This window comes from Furipterus horrens, unplaced genomic scaffold (genome assembly GCF_987537825.1).
Source record: "Furipterus horrens unplaced genomic scaffold, mFurHor1.1.pri manual_scaffold_4, whole genome shotgun sequence".
Classification (NCBI taxonomy): domain Eukaryota; kingdom Metazoa; phylum Chordata; class Mammalia; order Chiroptera; family Furipteridae; genus Furipterus; species Furipterus horrens.
The window spans coordinates 68,052,103-68,069,070 of NW_028327174.1; the positions used below are offsets into that span (position 1 = coordinate 68,052,103).

A 16,968-nucleotide genomic window follows, 5' to 3' on the forward strand; every position below is an offset into this window, starting at 1 on the left:
ATGTTTTTGGTTGTCATCCTGGAGTTTGTGGGGGGCGCTGTTGGCCTCTAGTGGGCAGGTGATAAGAATGCTGTTAAACACCCTACAATGCATAGGACAGACTCCTTCCCACAACAAGCTATCAGCCCAAAATGTCAGCAGTGCAGCTGTTGAGGAATCTGGTATAAGGGGTCTTAAAAATCACCTGGTATGATCTCATCATTTTACATTTAAACCCAGAGTGGTTTAATAATTTATGGAAGGTTAGAAATAAAGTCTAGAATCCAGATTTCCTGATTTATGCCTGTGACCGCGCCCTTCTGCCATTTCCTGTAAATCCCACAGCCTTCTTCCCAGCCTGTTTCCTAAAGCCCCTGGAAAAGTGTCAGAGATTTTCCTCTGCACAGCGTGAGGTCAAGAACATGCATATGCATATTTCTCTGTGTCAATGCACTTTGTGTTATAGTTAAACCTGAAAGCTTATCAGGGCGGTGGCAAGCCAATATTTTTGACTTAACTTTAGAGCTTGTTTAAGTCCTGGGATGCAATAAAATCTTTTGATTATTCAAAAAGAAAAAAGAGAAAGGAATAAAAGTTAAACTATAACAAGAGGAAAAAAATAATAGCAGGATGAAGCCAGAGGAACACAGAAATAAGAGGAAGCTAAAAGAATCATATAAAGCTCTTTTCAGCTTATAATTTTTATTTTAAAAATCTCTAAAAGGGTAACACAAAACATCCGTGTGAATTGATATGTGTTCAACTTTTAAAGTGAAACCAACAGTCTGTAGCATGTTTGTTCTTTACAGTATTTCACAGTAAGTTCTGAAGGAACTTGTTCATTTATTTCATTTAATCGAATAAACATGAATTAATCCCTGCATCATTCCAGAAACAAGACATTGTGGATCTAAAGATGGCATTTAACTCTGTTCTCTGGAAACTCACAGGCTTCCAGGAAGAGAGAGATATGTCCAGTACAAGACACTAAGTACAAAAAGAGGAATGTGTCAATACTAGATATGGTGCGATAACATATTTATTGGTTCTGCCGGGGTTCAATGGCTCTGATTAACACAGGCGTTCTCTTCCTTTTACTAGACTCCTCTGTGACTGGGAATAGCTGTCCACAAGAGTGACAGTGCTAAAAGGAACCACAGTTTGACAGTATTATCTGTGGAATCATGGTAAAGAGTTCAAACTTTTAATCCAGATAGACTTGGATTTGAATCCCAGTTCCTCTCCTCAGACACACCATACACATACCCACACATTGTCTGTTCTTTGTCCAGTCACTTATCTTCTCTGAACCATGGTTTTCTCACCAGTAAAATTAGGGAACTAATATATATTAAGTGTTTGTGCATAGAGCTTATAGTTAACAACACTGTGTTATATTCTTAAAAGTTTGCTAAGAGGGTAGATCTTATGTTAAGTGTTCTTATTGCAACACAAAATAAAAATAATAAATAGAGTGGGAGAAAACTTTGGAGGTGATGAATATGTTTATGGCTTAGATTGTGGTGATGTTTTCATGGGTGTACATGTATCTCCAAGCTCATAAAGTTGTATATACATTAAATATGTACAGTTTTTTGTATGTGAATCATATCTTAATAATGTGATATAAAAATATATTAGATGTTTAATACTAGGCAGTAAATTTAGTACTAGTATGTAGGCAATATGTACAAGAAACAAATTATTATTGATGTGATGATTTTTCTTCCTAGTAAGATGATTGTATTTTTACTTAAATAATTTTTATTAATCCAGAAAAATATTGAAAGTTAGTTTGAGACATATACTTACTTTGGAAAACAGTTCTGTCCCAAATAATTCCAGCTAAGAATCTAATCCTATTTTCCTCAGTCTCTAGGGATTACAAATAACAAATTAGAAAAGTGTGGCTATTTATGTCCTCCTTTGGCAGTTTTTACTGAATGATGCTCAGACTGTAGCAGGTGGTCTGAACTAGGACTTCCTGCCTCAGCTAACAAGGCCATCACTAGAGAAGCTCTTTGTCTGGCATATGACTGGCTCTTCTGTGGGTCTAACATGCCAGAGATTTTACTGACCCAAACAGCTGTTGTTGTTGTTTTTAAAAAATGTGTTTTCTTCACTTTCCAGAAGTAATCTGGCTTGTAGATATCTCTACCTACATGTCATAAATACCTCTATGTACATATGAAGGTCTAAATTAAATGAGAAATGCTGTTCTTTCTATTATTTATTCAAGTTTAAGAACTAATTCTGAATGGATTGGAAGTTGCCCACACATTTTTCCTTGGAAAATTGTATTTGTCTATTTGTCACTCCACCCACTGTACATTCACATTTGAGAGGTGCTAAGTAACTCACACATTTGAAATGTCATGCATGTCTTAATTTTATGCCTGGCAACATATACCTTTTTATTTTAAGAAAAGTAAACAATATGCTGCATTTCAAAAATTTTGCCAAGTCTTATGTTATTGTTACACAGCACACAGAATCCTCTATTACAGCAATTTACCTATGTAACTTCATAATAAAAACACATGCTTTTCATTTCTATGGTATGTAGGAAGGCTGAATGTAAATAATACTATTTGATTTTTCATAAATATAATTAATGCCTCAGAAAAATTCTGAGTTATATCTTTTCTTTTGCCATGTAATCAATAAAATTATGAGAAAATAAATTGGAGTATGTGTACTAAGGGATCACAAAAGTGATAGTATAACTATTACTGAGAGATCAAAGAAAAAACTTAACTTTAAATCAAGATCATTATCAGAAATACTAGAACATTTACCAAGATCAGCTTATTTTAGAGAATCACATTTGATGTGCCCCTAACTGTGAACTGTATACTTGTTAGTAGTTAAGTTGCATCAGATAAACTTAGCATCATCTTAATCCTATTAGGTAGGCTTTACTTTTCTATTAATAGAAAAGTAAACTCAATAGAAAAGAAAAGTAACTCCTTTCTATGTACTGATGGGTTTGTTCCTCTGGTAGCTTAAGTGACTCTTTCATATTAAAATCTAAGATAGTGTTTGAAATATATCATTCTACTACTTCCTTTCATTTCAAGAACTATTGGGGTACAGGTTAGAAGTTTGCCTCTCCCACTTCTCCACACCTCCCATGTGTGCCTCTCCCAGGAAATGGAAGCACCACCACTCAGCTGGTCAGCCAGATAACCCAGGAGTCATCCTTAATGTTTTCTCTTTCCTTTTCCCTGAGAACCAGTACACAGCAAAGTCCTGCCGGTTCCACCTACAAGTAAATTCCAGTCCTTCACTTCTCTCCATCTCCACCACCGCCCCCTACTCCGGGCACCATTGTCTTTCTCATCAAGCTAAAGTAATAGCCCCCAGAATACTCTTGCTCCCACACTCTACACCAGCAGAGAATGTGCTCTTTTAAATACACCAGTCAAAGCTCTGCTTAAAGCACTCAGCTTCCACTCTTCTCAAATCCAAAGAGGCTAAATTAAGCCTAGTCCCACCTCAGCCATTCCTACCTGTGCTCTCTGCCTGAGGGGGCCCTTTTCTCACATTTTCATGTCTCGGGTGTCTCAGAAGGCTTTGCTCCCCTCGCTTACCATTATGTTATCTCTTCATGGCACTTAACACTATCTGAGTTTTTTAAATTAATAAAATTAATTTTTAAAGAACAGTTTTAGGTTTCAGAAAAATTGAGCAGAGAGGCAGAGTTCCTTTTACCCCTTCACCCTTACCACCTTTAACAATTTCCCCCATTACTAACATCTTGCATTAGTGTGGTACATTTGTTACAATTGCTGAGCCAATATTGATACAATTAACTGAAGTCTACAGTCTAGATTAGGGTCACTTGGAGTATTGTACATATGCAGGGGTGGGAAAGAGTAGGTTAATAATAATTATTAATACTACAATAATAAATGAACAAGAATTCAGAATAAATTTTTCATTTCATGTACTCACAGCTGTAAACCTACTTTTGCCCACCACTGTATTCATTATTATAGTATCTCACAGAAGAGTTTCACTGACCTAAAAATCTGCTTCACCTACTTACCCCACTCCACCTCTCTCACCTGACCCCACCCACCTCTGGCAACCACTGATCTTTTTAATCTCTCTATAGGTTTACGTTTTCCAGACTGTCATATACATAGAATCATACCATATGTTTACTATTTGATTTTTTAAAAATATTATTATCCATCCCCCCTCTAGAGGTATCATGAGAACAGGGACCTTTTTTGTCTTGTCTCCTGTGCCCGCAGTGCCAACAACAGGCCTCTGTGGGTCCTCTGTAGGAACCCAAGGGTCTGAGACTACCTATTCTTTTGAAATATTCTTTTCTGATTTGCTCTGATAACTTCAGAACAGACTTATGCAGGTTTCTGACTTTTACACTAGTGCTTTGCAGATCTTGGGAAAAGAAGAGTCGTTCTTGTGACCCAAGTGGTTTTGAGGGTGTGTCTGCTATGAGACCTTTTGTCACCTGAGACTGATATCTCAGGTAGGGATTTATCCGGTCATTTTAAATACATGGGTGCTCAATGGGTTGGAAGTGCAGAATTTGGAGCATATCTTACATGTTCTTAGCCAGTTCTGCTCTGCCTCCCGCTACCCTCTAGTATTCAATGGCTGCTCATGAATCTGCTTCCCCACTTCCCTCCTTTAACCTTGCTCTTGTTCTTCTGAAACTCACCATTTACCCCCTGACTAATTTCCATTTTTATCACTCTTTATCCCTTTCTATCTTTCGGTCCACACATCCTTTTTACCTGTGAAGCAGAAAAACACCCTAATTGTGACTGACAAGAAAGAGCACAGCGCTTGAGATTTCTTGTGTTAAGAAAATGAAGAACCAGCTATTTTAAAGTGCAATTAACCATAATAAAGAACCACACCATCTAAAACACTAACACCCAGAAGTCTCTGCCACAATTTCCATAATCTCCAACACTCTCTCATTAAAATTATTTCTTCTTAACCTTTACCACTTAATATATAAAATTCATTTTCACACTCAATTCTTAAATGACTCTTGTTTACTGTGTCACAGTTTTGGAAATCTTCTTTCTTAATGCCTGGCCCATAGGAGATGCCTCTGCTTTACTGGGATGGAAGCGTGAGGGTGTTCTTACTGCTTCCTGTATTTAGAGTCAAGGAAAGATGCTTATCATCACCCTATGCAAGGTCTTCATTGTTTTCTATCCTTCAGGTTTTGACCTATTCAGCCTCTGTCTTTCCAAACAGCCCTGATATTTCTAACATAAACCACTTCCCAACAGGGGAAGCACAAACGAATGAACAAAGATACAATAAAACACTTAGCGACACTGTTGATTGCAGAAAGAATAAGTAATATGATGTCTTTTGGGGGGCATTTGAAAACTAACAAATGAATGTTTTTTTAAAAATGTGCAGAACTAAAAAGAATGAAGCACACAGGAAAGTTATTAAAATGCATTTTTAAACTTCAAATATTTTAAGTTACATCATGGAATTTTTAAAAGAATAAGAAAATGTTTTTCTATATGAAAGACAACTATTAACTCATTCAATACCAAAGAGCACTGTGTAGTTTAGTGTGTTTGGGTTTACTGTTTTTCTAAATCAGAAATATACTTTTAAAGGTTTCACATTTATAATTTGTAATTTACAGAGCTATTTGCAGTTATATTTTTATAGTATTCATTCACCTAAAAAATTAGTTGGTAGTGAATTGTACAACTTTGGAGTCTAAAATCATTTCCTTTTCATACCTGGAATTTCATAAAATGCTTTCAGGGCCCTTTAAAAATAAGTAAATCAACCACTTTTTAAGGAATAAGCTTACCCTTAAGACATATTCCTTTTAGAAAATTTTCCTGAGTTCAATAAAAATGATATAAATGAAGAAATAAAATAAGCCCAAAGGGTGCCCATGAGACTTCAATGACTTTGAGGCTTTAGCAACCTCAGGGAATCATTTTCTAAAGCTTCATTCTCAGGGTTGATCAAGTTACTAAAAGCCTCAGTGCAATTCCAGCTTTATTCTGCAGGTCAGAACCCATAATTCCATAGGTTTTCCTTCAGCTCTTACTCCACTGTCAGGTATGAAATCCCTCAATTTAACAGCACCAGTCTTGCTTCTGTTCCCGGTCTTTTCAACATTCATTTGAATGGCAAATGTATCCAATAATATTAAGTAGTGAGCTCAGCAAAGAATAAAATATATAAAGAAGCAAACTTACCATCAAACACGTTACTATAATAACAAAGATGCTGAGAAATATGACAACAGCATAAAATCCTTCTTTGCTCCAGATTTTGTCCGCTTCATGCTGCCCTTGTAAAACATTTTTCTTTAAAAGCAAAACAGAAAGTCCGACATTAAAGAGAGCTTGAGGAAAATGTTGTTCTTATCAGACTCTAAATATATTTTTAGCTCTATTCCATTCAGTGTAGTAGAACACACCTACATTTCACGCCGCCAGAGCTGCTTCTCAAACTGATCTAAGACAAGGGACTGACACCCTTAGACACGCAGGGATTGTTTAATCTCCTGTGCAGGAGCAAGCACGCCCGATATGGCTTATCAGGTCCAAGGCTTCGTAAATGCCCCTATAGTCTTTCTCGGAAATGACCTGGTTCATAGGTGAGAGAGTTCTGTTCCTTTCTGTGTTGAAAACAATTGTATCTGAAGCTTTCTTCACTGTCTGAAGTCCCCTCCCACCACAACAACACCCTGGTTACGTGCTGTAACGCTGCTCTTAACTTTTCAACACGAGTGAAACAGCTGCAAACAAAATCTCATGATACATTAATAAACAGAGCAACAATGTCAAGATCATTTTCTTCCTTTTTTCCCTTTTATCAGATCTTTTAAAAATGCATTTCTATTTGTCAAAATCTGATTAAAGTACCACTTCAACTACATTAACCAGAAAGTAGTTAATGTAAGTTTCAGAATAGATGTTTTGAGACATTATTCACAATGTTCTATTATCCTTGTAAAGGATGAGAAACCATAATAACAATATTCATTATTTTCTTTAAGTATCAGGAAACACCAAAAGTCCAGAATTATTGGGTAATAAAAGGTGAAATAATTATTTTTATTTATATTTAATTTTTTGCTCACTACTTTGGGAGTGGAAGGCTGGTGAAGAAGCATGAATAAAATGTGAATGAGTGCCTTAATTTTATTTTACCTATTTTTTTTAAAGCATATCTACTAGATCAAGTCTCAGAATGCAATTAGTTTTATGACTCAGTGAAATTTATAGGTTTATAGTTAAAGAAACTTTAACTTGAAATCGAATGGTCTGCAATTAGGTAAAACATATAAGGGCTAAATCAAGTCAAATGTTTGTACTTTGTTGAAGGTTGCCTTTCCCCCCTTTTGTGTGTGTCTGTCCCTGGGTACTGTCTCCAATGAGTAAGAAAGCCTTGAACCACAAAATATCGAATGATGAAAGCCACTTGGAAAAAGGCCCTGTAAAATGAGAGGGCATCTCGGACATTTCAGCAGCAAGTGTAACCACTGAGGTGACTTCAGCCTCTACTATGTGGGACAGAAGATCTAGCTGATCCTAGTCAACCCAAAGAATCATGAGAAACAAATAGTAGTTGTTTAAAAAAAAAGAAGAAGAAGAAGAGGAAGAAAGAAAGCCTTGAATAAAACCTGTTCTTATGTCTGAACTTAGAAATCATTGTTAACCATTTTTGAGCCTTTAAATAATAATAGAATACATTCACATTGTAATACATTGTAAATTAGATTAAAAAGATACAAGTATCTTTCTGGAAAGGAAATCTTGGGTTCAAGTGACAAGTTGTCTTTTACTGCTCAACCTCATTCAGATCATATTTTATTCCAGTGTGTCCATAAACATAGCTGGAAACTAATAAAAAAGAAAACTCTTGAAATCAGGAAATGAAATTTTTGCAGGCAACCAAATAGCATCTATTGCTTGTTATAAAAGCAAACTAGTTAAAGTTAAGCCTTCAAGTAGGCAGCATAAACTTGTCAAATTTAAGCATGAGAACTTGAGCCTTAATGTAAAATTTGGTTAAAAAGGGGTGGTTAGGTGGGTGGAAAGAGATTTTGTGTTCCTAACCTGATGTGGATTATTTCTCTTTTTCTTGCTATAATTCTACACCTCCTGGAATATCAACATGTTCCTTTCTGCTTAAAACAACTGTTTTGTTTCTTTTTTAACCAAAGCAGTGATGATGAAAGAATTAACCTCGGCCCCCACCCCACCCCCCGCCTGCTTCCACCTCCAGTTAGAAAGACACATGTTTTGTACTCCCAGAACTTAGTCATTGCACTTTCTTGGTAAATAGATTTCCTTCTGAGTCATGCTATTCCTGCTGAGCACTACTATATTTGTACAGAGATCTAAAAAATTTGATAAGGGCAGGGTAATAAATGGAAAACTTTGTAGTTAAGATTCCACAAATGAAAAGACTGTAATTCACAGGACTCTCCCATCTAACCTTTGCATAAGGTTAAAGTGATGCCTTTTATATTTTGTCAGGGGACCAAGGGTTCAATAATTTAGAGTCTCCATGGCCGGGTCAAGCCAGTGCCGCTGTGTCCTCTTTACATCCTATTTCATAGCTACATCGCTTTGCTCTTTAACTTTGATGCAGTGAAATTTCTTGGGTTCTGTTTTATTTTGTTTTATGATTTAAAACTTGGGTAATTTCCTGTACCACTGTATCAATAATAATGGCTTCTCCATATCCCGTTTAATAATTTGATGTACTGTAGTTTTCTTTTCTTAAACCAATTCTGATCCCAGATGATGGGAGAGATTCCCAAATGCTCAGAGATATGATATGGAGGCTTTAGGAGATATATCTCTTTAGGAGAGATGAAGGACATATAATAAGAATAAAGTAGAAATATTATAAATTATCTGATAAATTAATTGACTTAGGCAGATAAATGAAATGAAGCTTACAAAACGTCCACTGTACTATTCAGAAGTCTGAATGATCTGACGTGTTAATATTGTATTCCTCCTCAGCACTGTATTGCAAGGACTATAATTCTTTAGACTGCTGGCTAATGTTCCTAGTCTGAGGGAACAATCACATGACTACTGGATTAGGGTTTATATTTATTTGGTATGATTCTTTTTATCTTTGTAAATATTCCATGGTAGTATCAGTTGACACACTAGCCCATTATTTGAAGAAGGTAACTTCCTCTTCTGCAACATAAGACCTGTGAAACTGGAGTAATTTGCAACTGAACAAAAAAAGCCAAATCCTAAATCATGCTTAATGTGAATGCAGAACTTACTGGTTCAACAGTTAATGTTATAAAAACATTTAAAAATGGAAACTAAAATAATGAATTTAGTTTATTGCCCTGAGATTTGAATTATTGATCAAGAAGTCTAGTTTTATCCTTATGAATATCTTATAATAAAATAATATTTGTGTCCTTAAAATGTTCTAAGTATTGTACAAAAATAATTTTTTTAAATGCCTTTGCCCTGGCCAGGTGGCTTAGTTTGTTAGAGCATTGTCCCATGCACCGAAGGTTATGGATTTGATTCCTGGTCAGGGCATGTACAAGAGACAACCAATCCATGTTTCTCTCTCTCTCTCTCTCCCTCTCTCTCTCTCCCCCTTCCTCTCTCTCTAAAATCAATAAACATATGCTCAGATGAAGACTTAAAAAATATTTTTCTCCCCCAAAATGTAGATTCACAATGAAAACAGATAATAAACAAAAGTATATCTCTATTTGGTAGTTTTTTTTTTCTTTCCCAAGAGTTATTTCTGATTTAAAAAAACCAAGCAAATAAAGAAATGGCAACAACAAAAAACACATTCTTCCCTGAAAGTAGTTAATGTAAGTTTCGGAATAGATGCTTTGAGGCATGATTCACAATGTTCTATAATCCTTGTAAAGGATGAGAAACCATAATAACAATATTCATTATTTTCTCTTAATAAAGATGCTCCCATTGCAGAGCTATAATTTTGAGGTAAAAGTGTGGAGGCAAAAAGGGTTGAGGCATTAGCTGTCACACTAACCACAGAGATGAATAAAGGAAGTGGGGAAGCTCACAGAACACCATTCCCAGCTTACACAACTATCCACAAATGCCTCTGCAGTGCGCCTTCGGACTGAATGTGCCTGGAGCAGACCACAAGGGCACTTTCGCCTGTTCCTGCATTTAGAGCTTCAGGTCAGAGGGTAACGAGGGGCCCCTTTTACAAGAGCCTGAGCAAAAAGCTCAATCAATTCTTCTGTTCTTGATGAAATGCTCCTTAGAGACAATTAAAATGCTTTCTAGCCTCATGTAATGTAATATTTCCTAGAGTCCAGATTTCCACAATTTCATAGGGAAATAATACATTTTGACCATCAAAGGCACCTTTATTATTAAAGTACAGACACCTGTGGTCTTGTGGGCTAATAATTCTGTGATAGGTAGTCAGGCTAAGCTCTCAATCTTCACCAAGCTAGGGTGTGTTGGAGGACCCCAAATATGTACTTGATTTTAACTTCTTTTTTTTGGATGGTGAGCCTCTCACAAATCTGGCTGACTCACTAAGCTGCCATATTCCTAAAGCATTCAGAATGGCATTTACATTCATAATAAAGTAACAGGGAAGAAGGCTTATCTAAGTCACTGAAAGTTTACAGGAAGCAGCATAAATTAATCCAGTGGTGTTTTACATTTTAAAGAATTGTCCTGGGCAAAATGTGTGAAAGTCTGTGAAGGATCCGGACTATAGGAATGGGGTATGACTTGATGCACAAAAGGAATCCCCTTCAGAGTCACATGCAGGTAGGACTGGGAGGGGTCTGGATGTTGAAGCTGATGTTGATCTTTTCCTCTGGTCTCTTTGAAGCATGAGGTGGCCTCTTCTTCCTCAAAGCTCCCATGTTACAGCACAGTAACATTATCATACCCCTGCATTCTCCTTGTCTCTTGTTTCTTATTTGTCCTATAAGGATGTAAACCTATTGAGAGCAAGAATCATATTTGATTTGTTTATTCACTTGTTTTTCAGACTTTGGATACCACCTAGCACAGTGTTTGGCTATTTGTATGCCCATTGAATAGCAGGCACTGAACAAAGGCACCAAGGACACAGATAAAATGACTTGGCATGCCTCTCAATAAACCTACAGTGCAAAGACGGACTTGAAGATTAACAGGGGAATAAGGAGTTTTCTACCAAGCTAACTAAGAGCACAAATCAACGAGCACTCACATCTGTGGAAACACAAGGGAAGACTTCGTTATAGAGAAGACTAATCTTGAAACATGAAAGGTGTGTAGAAGGATCAATGTACACAAGAGCATGGAAAGAAGAGGAGATACGGGATGCCATGATGTCTGTTAAGTTTGGAGTTGCTGAAGCATAAACTAGGAGAGTATTGTTCAACAAGGATCATTCAGAAATACTTGTTTGATTCTGTAGCATTTAGGAAGCCAAAAAAGAATCATGACATTAGGAGGTCATGGCCAGATTTACTTTAGAAAGGTTACTCTGGTGCCAAAAGAGAAAATCACTGTGTGTGTGTGTGTGTGTGTGTGTGTGTGTGTGTGTGTGTGTGTGTGTGTAGGGCAGGGATCAGAGCAAAACTAAATGCAGACAGACCAGTTGGAGGTTGTTGTTATAGTCATGATTCAATGACGACATACACTTTCATTCTGCTAAGCCATCCTGCATTCAAATATTTGTTCAATGTCTACTGTATATGAGAATTTCCACAAATATTTTGAAAATTAATTCATATTGCAAGCCTGGCAATAAAGCCTATACCCATTTTGGATGTGAAGAAACTGAGCATCAGAGAGGCTGACACTATACAATTACTTAATATCACAGAAATTAAATCACCTGTCCAAGGATGCACACACATCTTAAGTGGCTTTGGGTTTCAAACTCAATCTTGTACAAAAGCTTTTTATATAATACCTGTGATATTTGCTGAAATGAGAGGCAATAAGCTTTATCGAAAAATGGAATAGACTGATACTCAAGATGTCTAGATTTTAAATGTTGTTTTATACCTCATGTGCTTTGTCACTTTGGTGACATCACTTAATTTCTATGGGTCTTACTTCTGTACCTATAAAATGTTCACAGATGTTCCCTCAAGGTCTAATTCTGTGATCCTGTGAATTTAATTATATATGTTTAAGATGATGATCATTCTGTGGAATCTCCTGGAGTGGGGTGGAAAAGGAATAGCAGAAAAAGGACAGAATTGATCCAGGAGTGAGAACGGTTGGTTTGGTGGGGGAGATTTAAGCAGAATCAAAATTGAGAAATACTATGAAGAAAATACTCCTAGTTCTTAAGGTTGGGATCCTCAGCAAAAGAAAAACAACATTTCAAATTAATTTCAAGGTCATGGAAAAAGGTGACTATATGGTGACTTTTTTGCCAATGATGCCAACCAGTAGAGGTGTACCTGTTGATGAAGAAATATCTGTGTGTTTTTTTGTTTTTTTTGTTTTTTTATATTTCAGTTTGAAATAACCAGTTGACAAAGATATCTAAGTGGCCTTTCTTCTAGACAATGTACTGGATAGGTCAAAATAAATTACAAGGCCATAAAGATTTGAAGAAGAAAGTGTCAAAAATTGAAACTTTGATGTGAAAATAAATTTCCTTAAGGGATAAACATATATGGGATGAAGATCAGAGAATTCTGACTCTTAAGGAGATTTTTATTGTCAAAACAACATAAAATAAACAGCATTAATATCAAGGTCAGTATACTGTGTCTTGCTAAATGCAAACTTTTAGATGAAATCTTCCATTAAATAACATACCTCAGGAGAGACTTCTGTAATTCCAAATTGGGATAAACTTTGATGCAAAACATTGATATTAAGTGAACGCAGCACTTCCTCAGATGGGAGAGCCTCAGAAATTCCTCCTTTTCGGTTAATGGGAGACACAAAGAGTTCCACACTGTTCCTCTTTCCCTAGGAAATGCAGATTATTTGTATATGTTAACAGACATTTTAAACAACTTTGGGAAATATTTTTTACCTTCCTCTAGAAACATTAAAGAAAACTGGAACCCTAGAACCTTAGAAGACATCTTAGAGATTACATTTATTAGATATCCTCTGGAATACTTAATAATACCAGCCCAAGGCCTGAAGTCTTCAAATGGCTTTTATTCAAGTAATCGATACCTCAAGATTTGTAATTTCATATTTTATTTGATGCTGGGTAATTTTCCATTCCATATTATAATTTTTGAAATGTACTGTTTGGATGTTCCCTGAGTATTGTGTTTAAAGAAGCATTTTAAAACCAAATGAATTAATAAAACCTGATGCAATTGTACAATTATTAGACATTGCCACTCCATATATTTTACTTATAACCTGTATTAATATGAAGACTGGAACCACTAAGGAAGGTGATACTACATTTGAAGTCATTTCCCTGATTCTGTTCTTCACCTCAAATGTCAAATTTAAAAAGTCTATCCGTGGGTAGAAATGCATATGCTGTAGAGTAATATCATAGTACTTTCCTATTAGTATTACCTCATTAGCTGAAATGTTGACAGAGGATTTTTTTTCTACCATAAATGGTGGACAGGATGCATACACATGAAAAACACATCACAAAAATGCCATTGCCATTGATAGATTCTCTGTATAAGTTATACAATGTACTTATGAAGGGAATTATTGTCAGTATTTTTTTTTTGGACACAAAGAGTTCTCTCATGCTAGAAAATTATCTTTGAATGCAATCTATCAGAAGTTCAGACAAGTATAGAATGGAATATCGAAGTACCACTAGCAATCGAGAAAAAAAGCATTGCCGTGCTTGCAGGAAACACCAGACAATGACTAAATATAGCGTAATGCTGATGTCAAACATGCTTATAATAATTTAAATAGCTTATGACCTAATAACAACAATATCAGGAATAGAGCACTTGTTTTTTGCCTTTTTTGCCTGACATACTCTTATATAGCTTAAATCTGTTATCTCATTTAATGCTCAAACCCCCTCTGGTACATGGATGTTATTGTTCTCTCCATTCTGTAAAGGAAGAAACACAAGTAGCTTGCCCAAGGTCATACAGCTGAGACGGGGCCAAGCTGGAAATGGAGCGTGGTTCTGTCTGTCTCCAAAGTAAATGCTCTTCATCACTGGGCTCTGCTGCCTCAGGTATCAGCATAACTCTACCCATTATGATAACTACCCTCAGAAACAGGTGTTTATAAAAGCCACTAACATTCTCCCAGGATATGTGTATCCTTGCCTGAGTGTGGCAAATCTTCTTTTTATCCCTGCAAAAAACTATCGTGTTCATTAAATACATAAATATATTTAATATTAAATATAGTAATGCTTAAGTAAATATATAACCATATATAAATAAATATATTTAGAAATATATCTAAGATATATAAGTATATAAAAATACCTAAATCTAGACCTAAGACATCTAGTGTCTAAAGCTTCTCATTGAAGCAAGGTATGCCTTGGATATAAAACCTGTATTTCCCTCTTTTAGGCTATCAGGAAATATTGTATTTCCTCTTCTATGGTACTGAGTTAAAAACGCTGGTTATTAAGCGTATTTAGTCCCCCAAAATAGTTTACCTACAGAATAAAGTCATTATGGGGAATAAAACAACTCACCCATCCACACACATAAAAATGTAAAAAAGACAAAAACCCTAAATCAAAATAAAAAGCAAATTGTTCTCCATAGCTGGAAATGGAGATGTTGAATCAGCAGAAAGCTGAGCCTGAGCTGGAGAATAAGGATTTAAGCAAGGAGAACACGTGGTCCTTGCTTGAGTTCATGTTACAGTGGAAATTAAGAACAATTTTAAATCTGTAAGATCACTCCAAAGTCCCTTTTCACAGAAAACTTAGGTAATTAGCTTTTTATGAGGAGAGAATCATCTGCTTTGAATTTGCCTTTCTCTGCCTTTGCTCACGCCTGCCTTTAAGTGCAGATGGGAACAAGTAGTTGGATGACATCAAGGTTTCCAAAAACTGAGAGAAGAGGGGAAGGAAGGATATGGATGATTGATTGGTAGATAGGTCTAAAGTGGACTGTGCAAAAAATTCTGTGGGTATGTCTCATCTCCACCCCATGTACCTATCCAAGTTTCCTCTAGGCTTTTCAGAACCATCTATTCTTGTTTCCATTTGGACCACTGTCCCCAAGACTGGTGTTTCTTTCTCTTTAATCAAAATCCTCTGCCTGTACATTCAGTGCCCTATATCCTACTGCTATATTTGAATGAGTTTTCATAGATACTGCCTGGAGACAGTGCTTTAACTGATACAGAAGTTCTCACTCTTAGGAAGAATATTTTGGGTGTGATGCCAGGTTGATAAGTACTTTGTGCCACTTTATTCATACCTACCAATACCTACCAGGGTATTAACCTTGAACTATGAGGGAATTGATAAACTTTTTCTGTAAAAGGCCAGATAGTAAGTGACTTAACTTTTGATTTAGCTAAACAATGTTAGAATGACAACTCAGTCACTGTAACATGAAAGTAGCCATTGACAATATGTAAACAAATTGCAATAAAACTTCCCTTACAAAAACCGCTGTATGCCAGATTTGTCTCATGGGCCATAGAACTATAGCACTGGTGTTTGAAATGGTTGTTCTTTATTATTGAGTCCTTCAGTAAAGATCAAAGTCTGTATCTGGGAATGTGAAATGGAGGCATCTTACAATGAGGCGATTGATGTGCACTTGCTGAGGTAACAGTCCTAAAGCGGCCGCCACTCCCTGGCGGAATATTTGAAGCAAAGTTATGTTCAGCTTGTTAACATCCATTTGCAGTGTCTGGAAAATAAAGAAAAAAAGAAATTCAAATTAAGTTAAGTCTTTGGATATTAAGTTCTTGACTGATGACTGACCATAACAATTTCTATGATTTTGGTAAATTTTACACTCATGGTGCTTTGTTGCATTTGTAATGGAGATAATATTATAGGGATGTTTTATGCGAAATTTTAAATGGTGTTAGTTAAAAAGATGGTACATTGTATAATAATACAATGTGTCTATTTATAATCAATGAGGTATATGAATGATCAATTCATGAAGAATTTCACTGAAATGTGTCAGTTTACTTGCTTTATTTTAAGTCCAGATGACAGAATGGAATATGTGGCCAAGTGTATTTCCATAATCCAAGCTGAAGGACAGCATTAATTTGTGTTCACACACAGTCAGGAAGATACTGTGTAAGTTCCATAGCACCAGACTTGCCAGTTTCTCTATATAGTGATCTTATGCCAATGCAAGGCAAAGAATGAGGTGCAATAATGTAGTTTCAAGCTCCGGTAAAAAAACAAAACAAAACCCAATGATTTGGTCTAAGGTAAACAATTTTTATTCAATTGTTTCAACAAACACTTTTAATTTTCAAGTTGTTTCGGAAAAAGACAACTAAACATTTTAAAATTCCTAAAATAATAATATAGCTTTAATTTAAATTGTGGGTGACATTACTACATTTAAACCATAAACTAGTTAACTATCTATTTCCAAAAATGGATCATAATCATTTCAAATATTGTGTAAGATGGGAAAAACAAATTTTTACACATTTTAAACATATACACATTTAATAATATTCTATTTTTACCCCCTTCACCCATTTCTTCCATCTTCTCCCCGCACCTCTGCCAACCACCAATCTGTTCTCTGTATCTTATGAGCTTGATTTTCTTTTCTTTTTTTAAAGACTTCCCATAAAAGATCATTTGGTATTTGTCTTTTTCTGACTTATTTCGCCAAGCATAATGAATGCCCTTGAGGTCCATTCTTATTGGTGCAATAGCAAGATTTCATCTTTTGTGTGTGTGTGTGTGGCCAAATATTATTCCATTGTGTGTATCACATTTTCTTTTTTCACTCATCGATGGACACTTAGGTTGTTTCCCTCTCTTGGCTCTTGTAAGTAATGCTGCCCTGAACATGGAAGTGAATACACCTTTTCAAGTTAG

At 35.8% G+C, this 16,968-nt stretch overlaps 1 protein-coding gene across 1 annotated transcript in view; it reads right to left on the reverse strand.

Moving 5' to 3' along the window:
- PTPRR (protein tyrosine phosphatase receptor type R) overlaps nt 1-15,796 on the reverse strand; it is a 108,312-nt gene extending 92,516 nt beyond the window's left edge. Inside the window, exons 1-3 of the mRNA XM_090275648.1 lie at nt 15,686-15,796; nt 12,777-12,932; nt 6,204-6,314 (exon numbers count right to left, since the gene is read on the reverse strand). Coding sequence (XP_090131774.1) covers nt 6,204-6,314; nt 12,777-12,932; nt 15,686-15,790 — 372 coding nt within the window. The 5' untranslated portion in view covers nt 15,791-15,796. The remainder of the gene's footprint in view (nt 1-6,203; nt 6,315-12,776; nt 12,933-15,685) is intronic.
- Between the last annotated feature and the right edge of the window lie 1,172 nt (nt 15,797-16,968).